This window comes from Aquarana catesbeiana, linkage group LG01, assembly GCF_042186555.1.
Source record: "Aquarana catesbeiana isolate 2022-GZ linkage group LG01, ASM4218655v1, whole genome shotgun sequence".
NCBI lineage: Eukaryota > Metazoa > Chordata > Amphibia > Anura > Ranidae > Aquarana > Aquarana catesbeiana.
This window is the reverse complement of record NC_133324.1, coordinates 524500743-524528045: the sequence shown is the minus strand read 5'-3', so window position 1 is coordinate 524528045 and position 27303 is coordinate 524500743. Positions and strand designations below refer to the sequence as shown.

At 44.9% G+C, this 27303-nt stretch overlaps 1 protein-coding gene across 17 annotated transcripts in view; it reads left to right on the top strand.

Moving 5' to 3' along the window:
* Window positions 1-27303, top strand: part of PTPRS (protein tyrosine phosphatase receptor type S) — a 744226-nt gene that overhangs the window by 149136 nt on the left and 567787 nt on the right. For all 17 annotated transcript variants that reach the window (XM_073594561.1, XM_073594552.1, XM_073594489.1 and 14 more), the window contains exon 3: window positions 1041-1186. In XM_073594561.1, coding sequence (XP_073450662.1) covers window positions 1041-1186 — 146 coding nt within the window. The remainder of the gene's footprint in view (window positions 1-1040; window positions 1187-27303) is intronic.

The window sequence follows — 27303 nt, the reverse complement described above, 5'->3', positions numbered from 1 at the left end:
TGGGGTAAATCCTTCCGGTCCTTAAGTGGTTAAACAAATAAATGCTCAGCTTTCAAGAGGGCAAATAGCAGTGTGCAGGAGCTCATTCTAAGGGTCAACTATGCATATGAAGGCAATGTTAACTTGGTCATTCAAACTGCAGGATCCTTGCCACAGTAAGTGGTACGCTCATATAATGCTGCTTTGCTCACTGCTAACATTTACTAATGACTGTTGGGTGTCAGTCCAAATCTACCTGGGATGTGAAAGTTCAGATCTGTGCATCTGTGAGACTGAAGTGCACTCAATTGCACTTATACTTTAGAGAAGTTTTGCCTGTTCATGAGCACATTTTAATGTTTTAATTTTTAACTTTTATGTTATGCACTCATAAACCTGTACTGCTCACTACTAGGGGGCAGGTACAGGCTAGGTTTAGGACCCAAGATGTCTCCTCAGTGGCACAGGGATTGATTTAAAGGATAAGTTTGCCTTTTGACAAAAAATTATAAATGCATTTTTGCAGGTAAAGCAGATTGCTGATGCCATGCAGGTCTCCTGCTGGTCTCTCAGTGTATTGGCTTGCTCTTACCTCATACGAGGAAGCCGATACATTCTGACAGGAAGACTCAATGAACTACCACAGCGCTCACAGCGCTGTGGTAGTTCATTTAAAAACTACTATCCAAAAGCCACAAAGGCTGCCGGACCTTGTAGATTTCCATTCACAGAGGACTGTGTACTGTAACATGTTATGAAAGGGGAACATTTAAAGACCTACACAGGTTGGTGTTTGTTCTTCAGCTCTGTTGTTCACATGGACACATTTCATGGCAGATTGACTTTAATTTTAAATAAACATCTTAACTAAGGCCATGCAATATTCAGAGGTTATATAGACACGTTTTATGGCAGATTGACTTTAAATGAACATCTTAGCCAATACCGTGTAATATTTGGATGCTATAGTATATACTGTACATGTAAAGAATTTTTGAATGGATTTGTAATGTTTGTAATGATCGTATATTTTGTTGTTTTTTTTTTTTTTTTTTTTTAAGGTTTCCCAGAATTCATCAAAAAGCCCACAGATGAAATTGGCGTTTCAGGGGGTGTGGCTTCTTTTGTATGTCAGGCTACAGGTGATCCCAAGCCCCGAGTAACATGGAACAAACGAGGCAAGAAAGTGAACTCCCAACGATTTGAGGTAAAAATAGCATGTCCGCTTACTTTACGTTACATTATTAATTTACAAAACACAGTTTTTGTTCCCAAAATTTCTTTACAATAATCATTTGGGAAATGTCTCTGGATAATGTAACTTTATTGAGTTGACATCTTGAGTAGCACCTCAACACAGAAATACATTTCAGGACTGAGTAAAGAAAAATGTCCTGTTACTTGTTAACCTGTTAGAAATAAATGTATTTTCTTGGGTGGCAAGCTGAGTACCCTAAGTCAGCATGGATTCATGTTGGTCATTGGTCTGCTGAAGGGCTAAGTGTAAAAAGGTATTTTTATTTATGCTGTTATGTATGTATGTATGTATGTACAGTGGGGACAGAAAGTATTCAGACCCCCTTAAATTTTTCGCTCTTTGTTATATTGCAGCCATTTGCTAAAATCATTTAATTTCATTTTTTTTTCCTCATTAATGTACACACAGCACCCCATATTGACAGAAAAACACAGAATTGTTGACATTTTTGCAGATTTATTAAAAAAGAAAAACTGAAATATCACATGGTCCTAAGTATTCAGACCCTTTGCTGTGAAACTCATATATTTAACTCAGGTGCTGTCCATTTCTTCTGATCATCATTGAGATGGTTCTACACCTTCATTTGAGTCCAGCTGTGTTTGATTATACTGATTGGACTTGATTAGGAAAGCCACACACCTGTCTATATAAGACCTTACAGCTCACAGTGCATGTCAGAGCAAATGAGAATCATGAGGTCAAAGGAACTGCCTAAAGCGCTCAGACACATGAAAGCCCACATGGAGTTTGCTTAAAAACACCTGAAGGACACCAAGATGGTGAGAAATAAGATTCTCTGGTCTGATGAGACCAAGATAGAACTTTTTGGCCTTAATTCTAAGCCAGGGGTCTTGAAACTGCGGCCCTCCAGTTGTTCAGGAACTTCAATTCCCATCATGCCTAGTCATGTCTGTGAATGTCAGAGTTTTACAATGCCTCATGGGAAGTGTAGTTCTGCAACAACTGGAGGGCCGTAGTTTGAAGATCCCTGTTCTAAGCGGTATGTGTGGAGAAAACCAGGCACTGCTCATCACCTGTCCAATACAGTCCCAACAGTGAAGCATGGTGGTGGCAGCATCATGCTGTGGGGGTGTTTTTCAGCTGCAGGGACAGGACGACTGGTTGCAATTGAGGGAAAGATGAATGCGGCCAAGTACAGGGATATCCTGGACGAAAACCTTCTCCAGCGTGTTCAGGACCTCAGACTGGGCCGAAGGTTTACCTTCCAACAAGACAATGACCCTAAGCACACAGCTAAAATAACAAGGGAGTGGCTTCACAACAACTCCGTGACTGTTCTTGAATGGCCCAGCAAGAGACCTGACTTAAACCCAATTGAGCATCTCTGGAGAGATCTAAAAATGGCTGTCCACCAACGTTTACCATCCAACCTGACAGAACTGGAGAGGATCTGCAAGGAGGAATGGCAGAGGATCCCCAAATCCAGGTGTGAAAAACTTGTTGCATCTTTCCCAAAAAGACTCATGGCTGTATTAGATCAAAAGGGTGCTTCTACTAAATACTGAGCAAAGGGTCTGAATACTTAGGACCATGTGATATTTCAGTTTTTCTTTTTTAATAAATCTGCAAAAATGTCAACAATTCTGTGTTTTTCTGTCAATATGGCGTGCTGCGTGTACATTAATGAGGAAAAAAATGAACTTAAATGATTTTAGCAAATGGCTGCAATATAACAAAGAGTGAAAAATTTAAGGGGGTCTGAATACTTTCCGTCCCCACTGCATGTATGTATGTATTATATGTATGTATGTTTTAGGGGTAGTAATAAAACTTTGATTTTATATACATGCTAGTTGCTCTTATTGTGCTATCTAAAAAAAAGTCTATTTCCACTTGTTAATAAAATGTAAGAAAATTAATGTTCCACTCTTCATAAGTGTGGGCTTAACCACTTAAGGACCGCCTCACGCCGATGTACGTCGGCAAGGCGGCACGGGCAGGCAAAATCACGTACATATACGTGATTTGCCTCCCACGGGTGGGGGGCCCGATCGGACCCCCCCCCCGGTGCCCGAGGCGGTCCTGTTATGTCCCCCGGCGATCGGAGGTGAGGGGGAGGCCATCCGTTCGTGGCCCCCCCCTCGCGATCGCCGCAGGCCAATCAGATCACTTCCTTTGCTGCTGTATGCTAAACAGCAGCAAAGGAAATGATGTCATCTCTCCTCGGCTCGATATTTTCCGTTGCAGCGCCGAGGAGAGAAGACTTCACTGTGATTGCACAACACTACACACACAGTAGAACATGCCAGGCACACAAAACACCCCGATCCCCCCCCCCGATCGCCCCCCGATCCCCCCCCCCAATCACCCCCCCCCTCCCTGTCACAAACTGACACCAGCAGTTTTTTTTTTTTTTTCTGATTACTGCATTGGTGTCAGTTTGTGACAGTTACAGTGTTGGGACAGTGAGTATTAGCCCCCTTTAGGTCTAGGGTACCCCCCTAACCCCCCCTAATAAAGTTTTAACCCCTTGATCACCCCCTGTCACCAGTGTCACTAAGCGATCATTTTTCTGATCACTGTATTAGTGTCGCTGGTGACGCTAGTTAGGGACGTAAATATTTAGGTTCGCCGTCAGCGTTTTATAGCGACAGGGACCCCCATATACTACCTAATAAATGTTTTAACCCCTTGATTGCCCCCTAGTTAACCCTTTCACCACTGATCACTGTATAACCGTTACGGGTGACGCTGGTTAGTTCGTTTATTTTTTATAGTGTCAGGGCACCCGCCGTTTATTACCGAATAAAGGTTTAGCCCCCCGATCGCCCGGCGATGATATGCGTCGCCCCAGGCAGCGTCAGATTAGCGCCAGTACTGCTAACACCCACGCACGCGGCATACGCCTCCCTTAGTGGTATAGTATCTGAACGGATCAATATCTGATCCGATCAGATCTATACTAGCATCCCCAGCAGTTTAGGGTTCCCAAAAACGCAATGTTAGCGGGATCAGCCCAGATACCTGCTAGCACCTGCGTTTTGTCCCTCCGCCCGGACCAGCCCAAGTGCAGTATCGATCGATCACTGTCACTTACAAGGCACTAAACGCATAACTGCAGCGTTCGCAGAGTCAGGCCTGATCCCTGCGATCGCTAACAGTTTTTTTGGTAGCATTTTGGTGAACTAGCAAGCACCAGCCCCAGGCAGCGTCAGGTTAGCGCCAGTACCGCTAACACCCACGCACGCAGCATACACCTCCCTTAGTGGTATAGTATCCGAACGGATCAATATCTGGTCCGATCAGATCTATACTAGCATCCTCAGCAGTTTAGGGTTCCCAAAAACGCAGTGTTAGCGGGATCAGCCCAGATACCTGCTAGCACCTGCGTTTTGCCCCTCCGCCCGGCCCAGCCCAGCCCACCCAAGTGCAGTATCGATCGATCACTGTCACTTACAAGGCACTAAACGCATAACTGCAGCGTTCGCAGAGTCAGGCCTGATCCCTGCGATCGCTAACAGTTTTTTTGGTAGCATTTTGGTGAACTAGCAAGCACCAGCCCCAGGCAGCGTCAGGTTAGCGCCAGTACCGCTAACACCCACACACGCGCCGTACACCTCCCTTAGTGGTATAGTATCTGAACGGATCAATATCTGATCCGATCAGATCTATACTGGCGTCCCCAGCAGTTTAGGGTTCCCAAAAACGCAGTGTTAGTGGGATCAGCCCAGATACCTGCTAGCACCTGCGTTTTGCCCCTCCGCCTGGCCCAGCCCAGCCCACCCAAGTGCAGTATCGATCGATCACTGTCACTTACAAAACACTAAACACATAACTGCAGCGTTCGCAGAGTCAGGCCTGACCCCTGCGATCGCTAACAGTTTTTTTGGAAGCTTTTTATTGAACTGGCAAGCACCAGCGGCCTAGTACACCCCGGTCGTAGTCAAACCAGCACTGCAGTAACACTTGGTGACGTGGCGAGTCCCATAAGTGCAGTTCAAGCTGGTGAGGTGGCAAGCACAAGTAGTGTCCCGCTGCCACCAAAAAGACAAACACAGGCCCGTCGTGCCCATAGTGCCCTTCCTGCTGCATTCGCCAATCCTAATTGGGAACCCACCGCTTCTGCAGCGCCCGTACTTCCCCCATTCACATCCCCAACCAAATGCAGTCGGCTGCATGAGAGGCATTTTTATGTCCTCCCGAGTACCCCTACCCAACGAACCCCCCCAAAAAAGATGTTGTGTCTGCAGCAAGCGCGGATATAGGCGTGACACCCGCTATTATTGTCCCTCCTGTCCTGACAATCCTGGTCTTTGCATTGGTGAATGTTTTGAATGCTACCATTCACTAGTTGAGTATTAGCGTAGGGTACAGCATTGCACAGACTAGACACACTTTCACAGGGCCTCCCAAGATGCCATCGCATTTTGAGAGACCCGAACCTGGAACCGTTTACAGTTATAAAAGTTAGTTACAAAAAAAAGTGTAAACAAAAAAAAAAAACATACAAAAATATAAAATAAAAAAAAATAGTTGTCGTTTTATTGTTCTCTCTCTCTCTATTCTCTCTCTATTGTTCTGCTCTTTTTTACTGTATTCTATTCTGCAATGTTTTATTGTTATTATGTTTTATCATGTTTGTTTTTCAGGTCTGCAATTTTTTATACTTTACCGTTTACTGTGCTTAATTGTTAACCATTTTTTTGTCTTCAGGTACGCCATTCACGACTTTGAGTGGTTATACCAGAATGATGCCTGCAGGTTTAGGTATCATCTTGGTATCATTCTTTTCAGCCAGCGGTCGGCTTTCATGTAAAAGCAATCCTAGCGGCTAATTAGCCTCTAGACTGCCTTTACAAGCCGTGGGAGGGAATGCCCCCCCCCACCGTCTTCCGTGTTTTTCTCTGGCTCTCCTGTCTCAGCAGGGAACCTGAGAATGCAGCCGGTGATTCAGCCAGCTGACCATAGAGCTGATCAGAGACCAGAGTGGCTCCAAACATCTCTATGGCCTAAGAAACCGGAAGCTACGAGCATTTTATGACTTAGATTTCGCCGGATGTAAATAGCGCCATTGGGAAATTGGGGAAGCATTTTATCACACCGATCTTGGTGTGGTCAGATGCTTTGAGGGCAGAGGAGAGATCTAGGGTCTAATGGACCCCAATTTTTTCAAAAAAGAGTACCTGTCACTACCTATTGCTATTATAGGGGATATTTACATTCCCCGAGATAACAATAAAAATGATTAAAAAAAAAAAAAAAAAAAAATGAAAGGAACAGTTTAAAAATAAGATAAAAAAGCAAAAAAAAATAAAGAAAAAAAAAAAAAAAAAAAAAAAGCACCCCTGTCGCCCCCTGCTCTTGCGCTAAGGCGAACGCAAGCGGCGGTCTGTCGTCAAACGTAAACAGCAATTGCACCATGCATGTGAGGTATCACCGCGAAGGTCAGATCGAGGGCAGTAATTTTAGCAGTAGACCTCCTCTGTAAATCTAAAGTGGTAACCTGTAAAGGCTTTTAAAGGCTTTTAAAAATGTATTTATTTTGTTGCCACTGCACGTTTGTGCGCAATTGTAAAGCATGTCATGTTTGGTATCCATGTACTCGGCCTAAGATCATCTTTTTTATTTCATCAAACATTTGGGCAATATAGTGTGTTTTAGTGCATTAAAATTTAAAAAAGTGTGTTTTTTCCCCAAAAAATGCGTTTGAAAAATCGCTGCGCAAATACTGTGTGAAAAAAAAAAATGAAACACCCACCATTTTAATCTGTAGGGCATTTGCTTTAAAAAAATATATAATGTTTGGGGGTTCAAAGTAATTTTCTTGCAAAAAAAAATAACTTTTTCATGTAATCAAAAAGTGTCAGAAAGGGCTTTGTCTTCAAGTGGTTAGAAGAGTGGGTGATGTGTGACATAAGCTTCTAAATGTTGTGCATAAAATGCCAGGACAGTTCAAAACCCCCCCAAATGACCCCATTTTGGAAAGTAGACACCCCAAGCTATTTGCTGAGAGGCATGTCGAGTCCATGGAATATTTTATATTGCGACACAAGTTGCGGGAAAGAGACAAATTTTTTTTTTTGCACAAAGTTGTCACTAAATGATATATTGCTCAAACATGCCATGGGAATATGTGAAATTACACCCTAAAATACATTCTGCTGCTTCTCCTGAGTACGGGGATACCACATGTGTGAGACTTTTTGGGAGCCTAGCCGCGCACGGGACCCCGAAAACCAAGCACCGCCTTCAGGCTTTCTAAGGGCGTGAATTTTTGATTTCACTCTTCACTGCCTATCACAGTTTCGGAGGCCATGGAATGCCCAGGTGGCACAAAACCCCCCCAAATGACCCCATTTTGGAAAGTAGACACCCCAAGCTATTTGCTGAGAGGTATAGTGAGTATTTTGCAGACCTCACTTTTTGTCACAAAGTTTTGAAAATTGAAAAAAGAAAAAAAAAAATGTTTTTTTCTTGTCTTTCTTCATTTTCAAAAACAAATGAGAGCTGCAAAATACTCACCATGCCTCTCAGCAAATAGCTTGTGGTGTCTACTTTCCAAAATTGGGTCATTTGGGGGGGGTTTGTGCCACCTGGGCATTCCATGGCCTCCGAAACGGTGATAGGCAGTGAAGAGTAAAATCAAAAATTCACGCCCTTAAAAACGCTGAAGGCGGTGATTGGTTTTCGGGGCCCCGTACGCGGCTAGGCTCCCAAAAAGTCCCACACATGTGGTATCACCATACTCAGGAGAAGCAGCAGAATGTATTTTGGGGTGCAATTCCACATATGCCCATGGCCTGTGTGAGCAATATATCATTTAGTGACAACTTTGTGCAAAAAAAAAAAAAAAGTGTCACTTTCCCGCAACTTGTGTCAAAATATAAAATATTCCATGGACTCAATATGCCTCTCAGCAAATAGCTTGGGGTGTCTACTTTCCAAAATGGGGTCATTTGGGGGGGGTTTGTGCCACCTGGGCATTCCATGGCCTCCGAAACTGTGATAGGCAGTGAAGAGTGAAATCAAAAATTTACACCCTTAGAAATCCTGAAGGCGGTGATTGGTTTTCGGGGTCCCGTACGCTGCTAGGCTCCCAAAAAGTCCCACACATGTGGTATCCCCGTACTCAGGAGAAGCAGCTGAATGTATTTTGGGGTGCAATTTCACATAGGCCCATGGCCTGTCTGAGCAATATATCATTTAGTGACAACTTTTTGTAAATATTTTTTTTTTTTTTTGTCATTATTCAATCACTTGGGACAAAAAAAATAAATATTCAATGGGTTCAACATGCCTCTCAGCAATTTCCTTGGGGTGTCTACTTTCCAAAATGGGGTCATTTGGGGGGGTTTTGTACTGCCCTGCCATTTTAGCACCTCAAGAAATGACATAGGCAGTCATAAACTAAAAGCTGTGTAAATTACAGAAAATGTACCCTAGTTTGTAGACGCTATAACTTTTGCACAAACCAATAAATATACGCTTATTGACATTTTTTTTACCAAAGACATGTGGCCGAATACATTTTGGCCTAAATGTATGACTAAAATTGAGTTTATTGGATTTTTTTTATAACAAAAAGTAGAAAATATCATTTTTTTTCAAAATTTTCGGTCTTTTTCTGTTTATAGCGCAAAAAATAAAAACCGCAGAGGTGATCAAATACCATCAAAAGAAAGCTCTATTTGTGGGAAGAAAAGGACGCAAATTTCGTTTGGGTACAGCATTGCATGACCGCGCAATTAGCAGTTAACCACTTCCGGACCGCCCACTGTATATATACGTCATTTTTTTGAAGATGGATATCTCGGTAACGGCAGCAGCTGCTGCCACAACCGAGGTATCCATCTTTTCAGCGGGCGGTTCCGTACACGATAATGGTGGTCTCTGCGGCGGGTTCGCCGCGAGATCACCGTTATCGGCGGCGGGAGAGGTGCCACCCCCCCTCCCGCCGCTCTCCCGCACCCTCCGCCGCTTACCGGAGCCGTCGGTAGCGGCGGAGGCGATCGGGTCCTTTCCCTGCTGAGGTATGGAGACGAGTGAGGCCAAGATGGCGCCCACCCATCTCCATACCATGTGACGGCCGGAGCGACGTCATTACGATGGCTCCGCCCACTTCTCTTAAAGGCACAATTTTTTTAGTGTCATTTTTTTAAACGACTTTTTTTTTTTTTTTTTTTTTGCATTTTAGTCTAAATATGAGAACGTCACTTCCGTCCACGCCTCTTAAAGGCACATTTTTTCAAATGTCATTTTTTTAAATTACTTTTTTTTTTTTAATTGCATTTTAGTGTAAATATGAGATCTGAGGACTTTTTGACCCCAGATCTCATATTTAAGAGGACCTGTCATGCTTTTTTCTATTACAAGGGATGTTTACATTCCTTGTAATAGGAATAAAAGTGATCCAAATTTTTTTTTTTTAAAAACAGTGAAAAAATAAATAAAATAAAATAAAATAAATAATAATAAAAAAAAATTTTTTTTAAAGCGCCCTGTCCCGACGAGCTCGCGCGCAGAAGCGAACGCATGCGTGAGTAGCGCCCGCATATGAAAACGGTGGTCAAACCACACATGTGAGGTATCGCCGCGACCGGTAGAGTGAGAGCAATAATTCTAGCCCTAGACCTCCTCTGTAATGCAAAACATGCAATCTGTAGAATTTTTTAACCGTCGCCTATGGAGATTTTTAAGGGTAAAAGTTTGACGCTATTCCACGAGCGGGCGCAATTTTGAAGCGTAACATGATGGGTATCAATTTACTTGGCGTAACATTATATTTCACAATATAAAAAAAAATTGGGCTAACTTTACTGTTGTCTTTTTTCTTTTTTCAAAAAAGTGAATTTTTTCCAAAAAAAGTGCGCTTAGAAGACCGCTGCGCAAATACGGTGCAAAAAAAGTATTGCAATGACCGCTATTGTATTCTCTAGGATGTTAGAAAAAAAACAATATATAATGTTTGGGGGTTCTAAGTAATTTTCTAGCAAAAAAACCTGTTTTAAACTTGTAAACACCTAAAATCCAAAACGAGGCTAGTCTTGAAGCGACGCAGTGCCAAATTGGAAAAAGACCTCTGGTCCTTAGGCAGCATAATGGTCCGGGGCTCAAGTGGTTAACTAAAATGCAGTGCCTATGGAGTGTTCGGTCTTTACCAGGACCACAGTGTCATAGCAAGGGAAGATTTTTATAGAGAGATCTCTTAGTTGTTGACCCAGCTTTTGGCATAAAAAAAATAATTACAAAAATAATTAATCTAAAAGGTGTGCAAAAACAGATTCTCTGTAGTGATCAATACAAAAATAAGTATGTAAGAAATAAAGTTAACTCCTTGTAAACCGTAATGAACAATGTGTAATGTGGGACCAATCCTATTTCATTTATTCATAAACGACCTGGAGGATGGGATAAACAGCTCAATCTCTGTAATTGTGGACGATACTAAGCTAAGCAGGGCAAAAACTTCTCCGCAGGAGGTGGGAACCTTGCAAGAAGATCTGAACAAATTAATAGGGTGGGCAACTACATGGCAAATGAGGTTTAATGTAGAAAAATGTAAAATAATGCATTTGGATGGCAAAATATAAAAGCAATCTACTCACTAGGGGGAGAACCCCAGGGGGAATCTAGAATGGAAAAGGACCTGGGGGTCCTAGTAGATGACAGGCTCAGCAATGGCATGCAATGCCAAGCTGCTGCAAGCAAAGCAAACAGAATATTGGCATGCATTAAAAAGGAGATTAACTCCAGTGATAAAACCATAATTCTCCCACTCTACAAAACTCTGGTCCGGCCGCACCTGGAGTATGCTGTCCAGTTCTGGGCACCAGTCCTCAGGAAGGATGTGCTGAAACTGGAGAGAGTCCAGAGAAGGGCAACAAAACGAATAAAGGAACGGGAGGACCATGGTTATGAGGAAAGGTTACGAGCACTGAACCACTGTGCCACTTTGTGTTGGTCTATCACAAAAATCCCAATAAAATACATTTACATTTTTGGTTGTAACATGACAAAATGTGAAAATTTTCAAGGGGAATGAATACTTTTTCAAGGCACTGTGTATAAAAGTCCAAATGTGAAATCTTGAAAATAATGAAAGTCCACGTGTAAGAATCCTAAACCATCTCAGAGACAGGTGTGCCAGTTCCCTTACCAAACAGTAATGATCTCCAAATGATAAGAGATCAACAGTACGGAAATCATTGAATTGGGGGGACACCACTCAGGATACCACCATCTCTACGGCCCTTCACTAGTTATCCAAAGCCAGCACCTCAAAGTAATAATTGGGTGTGAGAAAGAACAAAAGACTATAGAGTAGTATGCTAAAACCACATAATTTATTAAAAGCAGATATACTCACAAAAGTTAGTGTAACACAGGCAAAATGCACCACTCCAGGGATCAATAGCCTGAGGTCAGTGGCATATAATGTTGTACACCCTCTGTTAATCTGTGGTCCCCAAACCAAGGGGTCGACCTGTAATATTGCTTTGGGTACTGGATCCTGCACAGAGCCATGGTCCTAATGGAATTAAGACCCCTTCAGGAGTATGCCCACAGTGATGGGTGAATCCTGGACTCCTTTAGGGCCTAGCGTCATGTATTGGAAAAACCGGGTTACCCTGTAAGCACTGGGGCTATATTTGGAACATGTGATAACTTTACAGTGAAAACTTTTCAAAATTTGTGCTAAAACTCAACCACTCAGAACACACTCTCATGTGAATGACCAGTCCACCACACCACTGGTTGAACACTTTACTGCCACTTCCACCTAAAGCCCTTATAGGTACTCAAGCGCTTACTTCTGGCTTTTCACAGTAAGGGCTTCGCTACAGGACAGGCTGCGCCCGAGGCGCTGCATACTCCTTGTGGAGATGTTTACTCTGTATTCTGCACCCTACTTTGTGTGTACCCCATGAAGTCATCCTTACTGTTACCTATGATGGAAACCAGGCAAAAGAGCCAGAGTGAAAACTTAGGTGAACATTGGCTCTGTCGAAGGCCTGTGCATCACTCAACCTCATTGTGATGAGGCTTCCCTTGCACCAGAGCAGGACCCAATTTTAACACCAGCCTGCATCTGACTCTAATTCCATTTTAGGCATGCAACAAGTGGCCTACCTGACAAAGGTAGATTTTTATGCAACTATGTCATAACTTCTCGGACAACTAACAACTCTAATATAGCCATTTCTGTCTAGGGCTCCAAAACACTAAGCCCCTTCCGCACCTCTGCTGTCTACCTGATTCAGATCACGATATGCCCGGCCTAAAAAAAAAGGTAGACATACAGCGCAACACTTTTTTAACATTTTGTTTTGTTACAGCCTTATTCCAAAATGGAATTAATTCATTATTTTCCTAAAAATTCTACAAACAATACCCCATAATGACAACGTGAGAGAAGTTTGCAAATGTTTTAAAATTAAAAAACGAAAAAAAATCACATGTACATAAGTATTCACAGCCTTTGCTCAATACTTTGTTGAAGCATCTTTGGCATCAATTACAGCCTCCAGTCTTTTTGTGTATGATGCTACAAGCTTGGCACACCTATTTTCGGGCAGTATCTCCCATTCTTCTTTGCAGGACCTCTCAAGCTCCATCAGGTTGGATGGGGAGCATCGGTGCACAGCTATTTTCAGATCTCTCCAGAGATGTTTAATCGGGTTCAAGCCTGGGCTATGGCTGGGCCACTCTAGGACATTCACAGAGTTGTCCTGTAACCACTCCTTTGTTATCTTGGCTGTGTGCTTAGGGTCGTTGACCTGTTGGAAGATGTACCTTCACCCCAGTCTGAGGTCCAGAGCGCTCTGGAGCAGGTTTTCATCAAGGATGTCTCTGTACATTGCTGCATTCATCTTTGCCTCAATCCTGACTAGTCTCCCAGTTCCTGCCTCTGAAAAACATCCCCACAGCATGATGCTGCCACCACTATGCTTAACTGTAGGGATGGTATTGGCCAAGAGATGAGCAGTGCCTGGTTTCCTCCAGACATGACGCTTGCCATTCAGGCCAAAGAGTTCAATCTTTGTTTCATCAGACCAGAAAATTTTGTTTCTCATGGTCTGAGAGTCCTTCAGGTGCCTTTTGGCAAACTTCAGGCTGGCTGTCATGTGCCTTTTACTGAGGAGTGGCTTCCGTCTAGCCACTTTACCATACAAGCCTGATTGGAGGAGTACTGCAGAGGTAGTTGTTCTTCTGGAATTTTCTCCTTTCTCCACAGAGAAATGCTGGAGCTCTGTCAGAGTGACCATCAGGTTCTCAGTCACCTCCCTAAGGCCCTTCTCCCCTGATTGCTCAGTTTGGCCGGGCAGTCCGCTCTAGCAAGAGTCCTGGTGGTTCCAAACTTCCTCCATTTACGGATGATGGATGCCACTGTGCTCATTGGGACCTTCAATGCTGCAGACATTTTTCTGTACTCTTTCCCAGATCTGTGCCTCGATACAATTCTGTCTGAGGTGTACAGACAATTCCTTGGACTTCATGGCTTGGTTTGTGCTCTGGCATGCACTGTTAACTGTGGGACCTTATATAGACAGGCGTTTGCCTTTCTAAATCATGTCCAATCAACTGAATATACCACAGGTGGACTCCAATCAAGTTGTAGAAACATCTCAAGGATGATCAGTGGAAACATGATGCACCTGAGCTCAATTTTGAGTGTCATGGCATAGGCTGTGAAAAAAAGTTCACTAAAAAATGGTCTGCCTTGATAGTTGATCATGCCATCTTAGTCTTAAAACTGAACTCCAGCTTTTGCTACACTTAACATGCGAGGTCGCTGGATGTGCGGTATTCATTTTGGAATAAGTCTGTAACATCACAAATTGTTAGTCTTCTATAAACCCAGTCTTCTATACACCTGAAGTTGCAATATACAAAATGCTTGCAAATGTGGATATGATCACTTCTGTGCACAAAGCCCTGGTATTTTCACACTTGATTCTTCCCTGTCTTTCCATGCCCCTTTGGGTACAAAGAGACCTGCTAAATCTAAAAAAAGGACATTCCCTGTTCATGAACAAATAGTATGGGCAATCTATGACAATTGGATCAATCCAGAAAAAAATTCACTGCCAAACTCTATCTGATGGACAAAGAGTTCACTAATAAATAGTCTGCCTTTTTTTTTTTTTTTTTGAAAATTTTTGTTTATTAACATTTTAACAGCTCATACAGTACAGTACAACGTGTAACAAAATTCCCCACTCTCCCTCCCCCCTAACCCTTGTGCAGCCTTTCACTATTGCTAAATCACATGTACAGCCTTTCAATATTGCTTTCACTATTGCTAAATCACATTATCACATTCCATATTCATAACTGTTCAAAAAAATGAAAAAACATTTTGTTTTCTATGGATCAATGGTACACCCAGTCATCGCACAGTCAGATAATTATCTAATCAGGATTACATCATCATTTTACCCAATACATAGAGTGCTTGCTGAAGCACTCCCCCACCGTAGCAGATCAATTCAAGGTGTCCTTGTCGTCCAGCCAACATTGCCATACTTTCTCAAATTTTTTAGGGCAACCCCTGCTTAAGTATGTTGCTTTGTAAAAAGGTAGTGCTTTATTGATTATGCCTTTCCAGTAGGACACTGTGGGCGGTTCAGGTTTTTTCCAACACAATAAGATAGCTTTACGTGCATAAAAAAGGGAGAGAGAGATCATAGTTCTTTGCGCCCTTCGGGGCGCCAACTCCTCCACTAGGCCAAGCAAACTGCGACTGTAACAGGAATCGGTACCGAAAGTACTTCCTGTATAGTGCGTGTTACCCCTTTCCCAGAACTCCCTTATCGGGTGACACTGCCAAAATATGTGGTCAAAATCAGCATGGCTAACTGTGCATCGCCAGCATTCTGTTGCACCTGTACCATATATCCCAGCTATCCTTGCAGGGGTGTAATACACCCGGTGAAGTATTTTCAATTGAATGAGCCTATCTCTGGCCGACACCAGAGTCTGGAACGGGTGATCCCACATATCATCCCAATCTTCCCCCCCAAAATCTGTTACTAATGCACTCCATGTGTCTTTGCATTTGTTGAGCATTTTGTGCCTTTCCACAAATAGTTCTTTGTAAACTGTTGATAGCGGTTTTTGTAGGTCCTCAGCCCCCAGCATGTTCTCCAATGGGGATGTTCCCAGCTCTAGTGTGTCAGAATTGAACTGCGTAAGAAAAGTGTGTCTTAACTGGAGGTATCTAAATAAATACCAGTTAGGAAGATTATATTTATCTTTAAGTTGGTCAAACGTGAGTAATTCCCCCCCCCCCCCCCCACTATGTGCTTCAGTTAATGGCAACCCTGGCCCATATCACTGGGTCAGGGATTGCACCAAAGTGTGTTAGTCTAGGGTTGAACCAGAGGGGGGTGTCCTGTGACCAACTCCCATCTTCAGTTTTCATCAAAATTCGTGCCCTGTCCCATGCGTGAACAGTGACACGCATCGGGGCAGTCAGAGATGGGGAGGCTTGAGGTCCCCTGTAAACTAAGTAAGATAGACTCTCATACAATCCCATAAGAGCTGTCTCTAATACTGTTGCTGAATCATAAATGGTCTCCCTTGACAGTTGATTCTGCCATCTCAGTCTTAAAACTGAACTCCAGCTTTTGCTACACGTAACATGTGAGGCCGCTGGATGTGCGGTATAAACTGAGGCTACATACAGCATATCGCACTGTGTTGCGGGATTGAGCCGAGACTTCCTGTCTGATACCTAGAACACACTAGAGTCTATCTGATCGGTGCTCAGCCAATAAGAGAAAGCAATGTATTCTAGCAATGAATACAAAGCCTCCTCTGATTGGCAAAGAGGAGGGCTGATGTCACAACCTTTGACTCAGCCAGAGGAAGCTTTGTATTACTTGCCATACGTTGCTTTCTCCAATTGGATACATACAGTTTATACCACACATCCAGCAGTCTCACATGTTAGTGAGGGACATAGATCATTTGGGCCAGCTTGGCCCAAGCAAATTATGTAAAGTGTAGCAAAAGTTGGAGTTCAGCTTTAAACATCTCACTGTATTAATTCCTTCATTAAAAGATTCTGCAGAGGGGACATTTGAGATGCTCTAAAGCAGTTGTCAAGGGTAGTTTTCTTTTTTACTGAAATAATAAACACGGTATACATACCTGCTCTGGTATTGCACAGAGAAGTCTGGAACCTCCTCTTCTGGGGTCCCTCACCAACACTCTTGGCTCCTCTTCTTCCCTGTGTGTCACCACAGGAAGCCGCTTCCTATGGTGGCACACCTGCGGACTCGCTGCTAAGCCAGGCTGTGTGCATCCATTGACACACACACAGCATGGCTTGCCAATGGCTCCCACTGCTGTCTCTGTGCCTGTAAGGAGAGAGAGAACAGTGCCGCTGCAGACGGGCACAGTGCTGGATCAAGATAGGATTATTACTATACTATAGGTAATTATAAAGGGAGGTGAGGAAGCAATACAACTAGTGGGACATTTGTTTACATTAATGCAGGGAATTCATTTAGGTAAGAACTGTCTAGCCTGTAGAACCATTTTAAAGGCTTTCTACCAGCTCTGTAACCATTTATTGATGCGATTTCTGTCAAACTGCAGCTATCTGAACTAGGACAATAAACAGAACCCTGTATTCCAGGACAGTGCCTTAAGGCCCGATTCATACATATGCAGGTTGCAGTTTGCATATTCCAGGTGCATTTTGCGTTTTTCAATACATGCTTTTCATCCATTGAAGGATGAAGGTCTATGGAACCAAAAACCGGAACCAAAAACCGGAAAAAAGTCCCTGACCCTTTCCATAAAATGCACAGATGTGAACTACATCCATAGGAAAACATATTAAATGTGCTGTACTGTTCCAGTAAAACCGAAAAACGAACAAAAAAATGCATAGGTGTGAACCAGGCCTTACAGCTTACCGCCTGCTCTGTTTTTTGTGTGGATGCCCTAGAATAAGTAATGTGCATAGATTTATGGCTAAAAGTCTGGAAAGCTGAAGCGGTCTTTATAAGACACTTCACACGTATGCAGTATGAAGGATATCTTTTTAGTGAGCCACTTGACAAATTCATTAATTCATCAGTGAACGCTGGGAGCACAGCATTCACCACATCCAGGAAATAAATGCTTGTGGGCTTCAAATGCCCACAATGAAGATGGAAACCGCCTGCAGTGAATAATATAAGTTATTCTTTCCGACGAAATCTGACACAGGCGGACATATTACACACAATATGTGAGTATGTAATGCTGAGAAGAAAAGTTTGTGAATGAACTAAAAAAAAAAAAAAAAAAAAAAAAAAAACGATAGATAGGTGGACCCCTGCTTTAAATTGGATGTAAACCGATTCATGAAATTTGAGCTGGGCACATCTATATGCAGTGTTTTTTTATCTCTCTTCAAAGCACTAAGTCCCGTAGCTTTGTCCTGCTCTGTTCTTTGTTATCAGTCAGATAACTTTTGACAAGCTTTCCTAGACAGGAGCTTGAAGTATGTATCGAGGGAGGTTGCTATAAATAGATTATCACACAGATAAACTATTCACAGGCAACCTCTGCGTGTGTGGGGAGGGGGTGTGTGCCTTTCCTCCAATCAGCTGTCCTAGTGTCTAGCAATTTATTTATTTAAGATACTTATATAGCGCCGTCAATTTACGCAGTGCTTTACATATACATTGTACATTCATATCAGTCCCTACCCTCAAGGAGCTTACATCCTAAGGTCCCTAACACACATTCATACATATACTAGGGCCAACTTAGACAGGATCTGATTAACCTACCAGCATGTCTTTAGAGTGTGGGAGGAAACCGGAGTACCCGGAGGAAACCCACGCAGGCACAGGTAGAACATGCAAACTCCAGGCAAATGGTGTCACTCACGGTCGGGATAATCCACCCCTACAGATGAATTAGGAAGAGAAAATTCTAACAGGACGTGCACTTTCTAAACAGTTTATACTGTCAAGGTGAAGACAGCAGATATGTATGTAAAACATATGTAAGGAGATTTGTTTAATCTCTGTGTATCATCTGAGGCTGTTCACTTCACTGGGAATATGTGGGGGTTCACATCCACTTTAAAGATGTCACAAGAGGGAAGGTTTTACTTCCACAGCAGAAAATTCCCCCTCCTCAGTAGCTTCTATTTCTTCAAAACATAGAGTACCTAATCATTCTAAGCAGACATCAAATTCAGTACCTAAGTTCAGCCCTTTCTTTTCGGGATAAAGCTTGGCTGACAAAGCCCACCATCTCTTCCCTAAAGCCCTCTTCCCAATGAAAAGGTGCCCTCACTCTTAAGTGTGGGCAGGGTGTATATTAAAGCTAATCTTTGGGCATAGATTTTTTTTATATCTATAATGGTGGTTTTCTTACCTTGCAAAAATGAGGTGTTGAGTGCTTTAATGGGTATAATGATCATGATTTATCCAGGTTTATTCTCCATATCTGTAGGCCTGATTTACCAGTTAGATCGATGGCCACTGTGTCCTCTCTCTTCCTGGCCACTGATCTGTTACCTTCCTTGCTGTAGTTCTATTACAGTGAGAGGTGACATCAGCCCCAGCTCATCTTTCAGCTCAGCCAGATCCTCGTCATCTCATCCCCAGCAAGCTCTGCCCACACACCTGGGCTGTCACTTCTACCTTTGCCCTTGCATCATGGGAATTGAAGTGCTGTTTCTCCAAACAAATGCCACGCGGGAGAAGAAAAATGCTCTCCTCCCAGTGCACAGAAGTAGACATTTTCAAAGGGGCATGATGATGCCAGTGGGATACGAAAGTGCAGAATTGCAAGAAAAGTAAGCCATTCTGATTTACAATTTGTCAACATTTTAATAGAGCCTAGGGAGAGCACGCACAAGTGCAAACTTAGCAGGATCCTGGAGTTGGGCTTTACGTTTGCTACTCTGCGGTCACAGATGTCCCACACCTGTGGCTTTAATGGGTGGGTACAAAATAACGTTCAAAGTTCTACCTCCTCACCGCTTTCTTCTATCAAAATCTGCCCAAGAATAGTCAGATTTGCAGAATGCCCTGAACCATCTCTGGTCCCAGACAGTAATTGTGCCAGTACCCCCACAAGACAAGTTCAAAGGATTTTTCCTATTCTGTACCTCAATTTCCGTAACGGATACAGTAGCTTCAAATTACAGAATTTCGAATGGGATCCACAAGGTCTGTTATTGTCTCTCTGAATCAAGGGAATACCTGACATATGTAGACATCCGCGATGTGCATATTCCTATTTCATTCTCATCAGTGTTTTCTGTGCTTAGAAGACAATCATTGCCCATTTGTTGCACTGACATTTGCGAATCCTCTGCTTTCAGGGTTTTAAAAAAGGTCTTAACGCAACTTCTTACTCTTCTAAGAACTCAGGATATCCAGGTCACAGGTTATATGGATGACCTTCTCCTAAAGGATTCCTCACACTTTCTTTCAGCTGTCTGCAAACATCCGAAGGACAGTTCAGATGATGCAGGCTTTCGGTTGGGTTATTAGCCTTGAATACTTAAGTCTGGTCACATCCCAAGCAAAGGTTTTTTTTTCCCAGAGAAGAAAATGCTCTGAGCTCATTCCTGGGAATTGATGTCCATTCAAGACCTCTCTAGCACAACATCGTGTTTAAATAGAACAGGCATACTCCTTCCCTTGACCTAGCTATTCTCATGCTCAGCAAAGCAAGGGATTCCCTTTCTTGGTGATTCTCCACCAAAGCCTTAACAATGGGGAAGTCTTTACTTCCTTACCAATGGAAAGTAATAAGAGCCGTTGCCTGTCTTTCAGGCTGGGGAGGAGTGTCCAAGTCCCTCACGGTCCAGACAACATAATGATCGGTGGAAGCCAAGCTCTCCATCATCATTCTGCAGCTCAGAGCAATAGGCATGGCTCTGCAACAGTGGGCTCCCTTGCTGCAAGGACACCCAGTCAGGGTGAAATCAGACAACACCATCGTTGTGCCCTACCATAACCCTACATAACCAACAAGGGGCAGGGATCATGCAGCCTTGAAGAAAGCAAGCCAGTTCATCTTATTAATGGAAACTCACTCTCCAGGGATCTTTGCGGTCCACATCCCAGGAGTGGGCAAATGGAGAATGGATTACCTCAGCCACCACTGCCTCAAGGGAAATGGGCCCTTCACACTGATGTCTTCAGATTCAACAACAAACTACCTCTGCTTGTGGCCAGGACCAAGTGCCCTCTAGTGCTGGCACTGGAAGCCCTGATTAGCCCTTATTTTAGATGGGAAGACCTGAAAAAAAAAGGTTATTTTCCCCATTTTTTTTCAAAGCTGTTTTTTTTCTGGAAGAATTGAAGAAAAAAAAAAGTAGTGTGGAATATGTTCTTTTACAATAATAAATAATATATTTATGACATGATATTCAAACTGTATAACATGAAGACATGAAAACTCTGGCTTTGCTCTTGCTTGTCAAAACCTTTATTTCTCATTCGTTCATTGGCAGACACAGCCTTCTTTATTCAGAACCATAGAGTTATATCGCCCCCTACAGGAGTAGGACACTAGGCAGAAAAAAGGCTTGGCTACGCCCATAGGCAGTCCTAGGTGATATATACCCCCGTCTCTGCTATAGGCCTTCAGTTTTTTTTCTGCCTAGTCAGGAGTAAGGACCTAGTTCCCTGCTGGGATCTCTTGTCCTGGCAATTTTTATTTTTTAGTTTGATGTTTTTTTTCCTGGATTTTTTCGGTGAGATCTACAATCAGCTGCCGGGCTGGGCGATGGGTTGGACATTCGATCCAGTGGTCACCCCAGTCTGGCCAGTGAGCGCGTGCAGACTGCAGCTACACGCTAGGTCGCCTCGACATAGCCCCACTGGAAGGGGGCTGGCCCTGAGAGTTAAACCTCTCGCGAGGTCGCATACGACCAGGTCTCAGCTCGAGTCGCAGCATCCCTCATGAACAACAGCCCCCCACTTCGGTGGTGATGAGGTTCTGTCTGGAGCGGTGCTGCTTGGTCCTGGTATGGTAAGTAAATGTTCCCCTTTCCCCTTAGGGGGGTTTTGTGGCGGACGTGGGCCCCTCCCTGGGTCGGTCGATCCTGCGGTAACCCACCTTTCCCCCTCCCCCTCCTTATGGGGTAGTGTGGCTGTGGTGGGTCCTGGGGGACGGGGTTGAGTACTGGTGGGCTTGGGGTGCGGGCTGCCTAGGCGCTGTGCTTACCAGGGTGGAGGAACTGGGTCCGGTGCCCGGATCCTCTCTCCCGTTCTCATCCTGGGAGGCTACAGGGTTCTTAGTCTCGTGTAGCACGGCCGGCGGCCATTTTGCCATAGCCGGCATCATTTTCCCTAGTGCCTGATGACTTCCTACGGCCGGCGGCCATGATATGGTGGATTTTGGCTCAGGCAACGGCGGCCATTACTGTGTAGCCCAGGAAGGCTTTTTTTGGCAGGCGGAAGCTCCTCCTTTTAACTTGGCACTGACTTCTATGTTTTCTTCTCTCTTGGATGCCATGTGTGTGCAGGTCTACATCTGAGGTAGCAAGCGCTACGCTAGAGGGGTGGTGAGTCTGGGGGATCCCTCCTCTCTCTGCTGCAGGCTGCAGTGTGGTGTCCTGGTGGTCCGGTACAACTACCGGTGTGAGGGGTGTCCCATTGTAGTGGTCACTCTTGGTGTGGGGCTCTTTTTTTTCTCTCTCGTATGGAGTCTCAGGAGCATGTTTCCCCACCTGACCCCCTGTCAGAGGCTGCAGGTCTCTCTGGGTCCCAGTCATCCGTTGACGCACTGACGGCGACCCTGGAGTCCTTTGTGTCCCGAGTGGAGGTGGCTCTTGGGCGGCAGACTAGTAAGAAGCGTCCCCTGCCTTCCCCTGCTTCATCTATCTCTCCTGAATCTGATTTGACTGCCGTGGACGGGCTCCTAGATGTTTCTGACAGTGAGGATGATTCCTCTGACCCAGTGGCTGCACACGAGAAATCGCTGGTGGACGCACTGGTTGCTTCTGTGCGGGAAACTTTAAAAATATAGGATGCAGCCACGGGTGCGGTGGAGGTGCCGGTCCCCTTTGGCATTCACAAGCCGCCTCGCGCAGCAAAAGTGTTCCCTTATTCCTCTTTTTTTGACAAGTTTGTCTATAAAGAATGGGAGCGTCCAAAACGCCCCTTTGTGACCCCAAAGTGTTTTGCTGTGCGTTATCCCTTTGAGGAAAGCCTGCTCAAAAAATGGACAACTCCACCTATGGTGGGTCCCCCGGTTGAACAAAACCACTATGATTCCAGTTGAGGACTCTCCAGCCTTTAAGGACCCGGCTGACAGGAAGGCAGAGTCTCTGAGCTGCTCTATGTTCTCTATTGCGGGTTCGGCGCGTCGGCCGTTTTTGGCTATTGCTCTGGTGTTGCAAACGCTGACAGAATGGGCAAAGCTGTTGCGCCGTGACCTGGAAGGTGACTAGTTTCCTCCTGCCTTCACGTAATTAGCGGACCAACTGGTCCAGGGGCTGCAATTTGTCTGCGATGCCTCCTTGGACGCAGCTCCCTTGCTTTCTAAGCTATCTGTTTCAGAGGTAGTACTTCAACGGGTATTGTGGCTGAAGTGTTGGACTGCAGACCAGGCCTCTAAAAAGGCCCTAACTGATCTGGCTTTTCAAGGCGATCGTTTGTTTGGGGCCACTCTGGACGATATCATTAAGAGTGTTACGGGGGGAAGAGTGCTTTTCTTCCACAGTCAAAGAAGGGGGGGAAAGGAGCCAAATCGCAAGCGTGGCCCTTCCTTCTCAGGACACAGAAAGTTTTTTCGTCCCTCAGGGTCCACTGACAAAGGCTCGAAGTCTTTCAACTCCCCCTCGGGAGGTCCCAAGCGGCTTTGATTGGGCAAACTGAGAGTGGGCTTCTCCAGACCCCCAGATAAGGCTCCTTTGGCATGAAGAGACGCCCTTACCCGCATTCCAGGGGGAGGGACATCTTCGCTGGTTTCTGAGCCCGTGGACCTCTCTGTTAAACAACAAGTGGGTCCACTAAGTGATTCTGTTTGGTTACAAGATCGAGTTCCAGACTTGTCCGCCATCAGATTTTTTCCGTCCAATCTGCATCTGTCTCCGGACCGCTTGTTAGCCCTCTGGGATGCGGTGCAAGGCCTGTTGCTCCAAGAGGTGATCCCAAAAAAGGAGGGTACGGTACGTCCGATTCTGGACCTCAAGGCTCTGAACCGCTATGTGCGGGTGCGGAAGTTCAGAATGAAGTCCATTTGCTCCGTGGTGGCATCTCTTCATCAGTGGGACTTTCTTGCCTCCATCGACATCAAGGATGCCTACCTGCACATTCCGATTTGTGCACAGCACCAGTGGTTCCTCCGCTTTGCTGAGGGAGAGAAGCATTATCAGTTTGCGGCATTACCCTTTGGTCTTGCCTGCGCTCCTGGGGTCTTCACCAAAGTGTTGGCACCAGTTCTGGTGCTGCTGCGCCAGCAGGGAATTGCTGTTCTGGGCTACCTGGATGACCTTCTTCTGCGAGAAGAGTTCCTAGCGGCCCTGAGGGGTGACGTTGAGATCACTGTTCAGACTGGCAGATTTTGGGTGGCTGATAAATTGCCAAAAGTCTGCGTTGATTCCAGTCCGGAAATTGGTTTATCTGGGTCCAACTCTGGATTCCGCTCGGGCCAGAGTGGCCCTTCCGCAGGACAAACTCTAGAAATTACAGGCGACAGCCCGCTTGCTGCTGTCCAGCAGGTGGGTCTCCCTGCGGACTTGCATGTGGGTACTGGGCCTGATGGTGTCTATGTTCGAGGCGGCCGCTCAGTTCCATACGAGACTCCTGCAAAGGGAGATCTTGTTAAAATGGGACAAATGTTTCAAGTCTCTAGACAGTCAGATTTGGCTGAGTCAAAGAAACCAAAGGGTCCCTGGTCTGGTGGCTTCGTTCCCCGGCTCTTCGGCAGGTAAAATCCTCTCTCCCGCTGTACTGGACGGTGGTCACCACCGATGCCAGTCTTTCTAAGTGGAGAGGAGTCCTGGGCCTGAGCTCGGCTCAGTTTCTCTGGACACTGGAGGAATCCAGGCTACCTATTAACATCTTGAAACTCCGGCCGATCAGACTCTGTCTGGATCATTGGATGGATCGACTTCAGGGGCTCCCGATACGGATCCAATCAGACGATGTCACGGCGGTGGCCTATGTCAACCACCAGGGAGGAACAAGGAGTGTGTTAGCTGGCCTGGAAGTAGCTGGCATTTTACGGTGGACAGAACGTTTTGTCCCGGCCATCTCCGCCATTTACGTTCCGGGGGTGGACAGCTGACAGGCAGATTACCTCAGTTGTCAAGTATTGGACCAAGGGGTCCAAGATGGAGTGGTCCCTCCATCAGGAGATATTTCAACAGATCTGTCTACTCTGGAGATCTCCAGAGGTAGATCTGATGGCATCCCGAATCAACAGGAAGGTGCAAAGGTTTGTGGCCAGGTTTCAGGACCCTCTGGCGAAAGCCTCAGACGCTCTGGTCAATGCCTGGGGCCAGTATCGTCTGATCTACTCCTTTCTTCCTCTCAAGCTTCTGCCGCGGCTGTTGCGCAGGATCAAAGCCGAAGGAACTCCAGTCATTCTAGTGGACTAGTCCGTCCTGGTACGCTGACCTGGTGCGTCGTCTGGTTGCAGATGCCCCCTGGCGGCTGCCTCTTATATTATCGGACGTGGAAAGCGTACATTTCATGGTGTGAGTCAGTGGGGTTTCACCCTTGTTTCTTTTCGGTGACTCGGATTTTGACTTTTCTTCAGAGGGGCATTGAAAAGAATTTGGCCTTGAGTACTGTCAAGGGCCAGGTGTCAGCCTTGGCAGTTTTCTTCCAGCGCTCCCTGGCTTCGCATTCCCTGGTGCGTACCTTCATTCAGGGAGTGCGACATGGGGTTCCATCGGCGGTGCGATTTCCCTTGCCACCGTGGGACTTGAATCTTGTACTTTCGGTTCTACAGAAGCCTCCGTTTGAAAATATTTGAGAAATTCCTCTGCTCACGCTATCACAGAAGGTGGCCTTCTTTGTGATTATTACTTCTGCTTGCAGGGTTCAGAGTAGGCGGCGCTATCTTGTCGCACGCCCTACTTGGTGATTCATAGGGTGGTGCTTCGTCCTTGTCCTTCTTTCCTTCCAAAGGTTGTCTCTGATTTCCATTTAAATTAAGACATTGTGTTACCTTCTCTGTGTCCCAGGCCGCAACATCCGAGGGAATTTGCCTTGCACACCTTAGATGTGGTATGGGCTGTCAGGGTGTATTTGTTGGCCACTGAGTCTTTTCGAAAGTCAGACTCCCTGTTCCTGATCACGGATGGACCAAAAAAGGGGCTATCTGCTTTCTCGGCGACCATTTCTAGATGGATCAGGCAGACGGTGACTCAGGCCTATTCTATCAAGGGTCGGGTTCTTCCCTTCCCGGTGAAGGCGTACTCAACTCGGCACTGTGTGCCTCCTGGGCCTTCCGTCATCAGGCATCAGTAACGCACATTTGCAAGGTGACCACCTGGTCGTCGGTGCACACTTTCACAAAACTTTACAAGGTGGATGTACTGGCATCTGCAGATGCTTCTTTTGGCCGCAAGATTCTGCAGGCTGCGGTCTAGAGGTTTTTTTTTTGCTGGTCAGATGGGCTCCAGGTTGTTCTTGCTGAGCTCCAGGTTGTCTGCTTGGCCTGTTTTTTTTGTTGGCTACCCCACCCCTCATGTTTGGCACTGCTTTGGGACATTCCAATGGTTCTGAATAAAGAAGGCTGTGTCTGTCAATGAACAAATGAGAAAATAGGATTTTTGACAGACACAGCACCCACCCCTCTATGGAGTTTTAATAATTCTGATACTGCTTGTTGCATAACTGAAGGCCTATAACAGAGAGGGGGGTGTATATCACCTAGGACTGCCCATGGGCGTAGCCAGGTCTTTTTTCTGCCTAGTGTCCTACTCCTGTAGAGGGCGATATAACCCTATAGTTCAGAATAAAGAAGGCTGTGTCTGTCAATGAACTCAGAGAAACAGATTTTACGGTAAGTCAAAAAATTCTATTTTAAAGTGATTGTAAACCTCAGACATGAAATCTGAACAAAGCACTCATTTCTGTAGTGTTTACTTGCCCCTTTCCAAAGCGCCAAGTGTCATTTCTCTCTGGTGCCTCATTCCCCTGTTGTCAGCATGACTCACTTCTTCCAAGAGATGTTGTTGGGAATGTTGGCACAGTTCTGTTTGCCTAGCTGGTTCCCACCCTTCTCATTTATTGTTCGAGGATGTCTATGCCCTATGTCCCGAACTGTACGATTAAGATAAGAGGAATTTTGACTTAGCTGTAAATTCCAGTTATTAGAGTACAGTACAGGACACATGCAACCCTACCTGTTAGTCCTGGGTTACTCTGCATTGCTTGCTACAAAAGTGAGGACCCACAAGGTGTGGTATGATTATAGAGAAGATGCCCAGGGGGTGCGTCATCAAAAGTTTTGCCTGTGTCCAATCAACTGAAGGTACAAGCTCATAAGTGTATACAGCTCCAATATTTGGAATTTACAGGTAAGTCAAGATTCCTCTTTCCTTGGTATGGGTTGAAGAAGGGTATGTAATACTCAAATTGCAGGGGTCAGGAATATATAATATACAGGGGTAAAGAATATGTATCCATCCCCCAAGCACAAATCGCCCACACCCTTGCAAAACCACCCCCTTACCCCTCCCCAAGCAAAAATCCCACCTCCAGCACAAATCTTCCATTTCCAAAGAAAACCTTCTTGTCCCCATCAGCAAAAAAACCCCACACCCCAATAACACCCCCCCCCCCCCCCCCTTGTGACCATCAGTAAATATCTCCACCCAAAGAAAATCCCACCTCAACCCATCAGTAGAAAAGTAAACAACTTATGAAAAAAATACATTTACTTGAAGCAAGTCATTAAACATTTCTAAATGTGAAAGCAACAGCTAAATTAAAACTTATTACCATGTAATAACACTTGTCGCTGCTAAAACCACCTGGGGAAAAAGCCATCTCTTTATTGTAAGAGTGTAGGACACAGGAATTGATTCATAGACCATGGGTTATATGCAGCAAAAGTTTTTCAGGAACCGCCCCTAATGTCCACAGATAACCACGCTTACTCAAGGA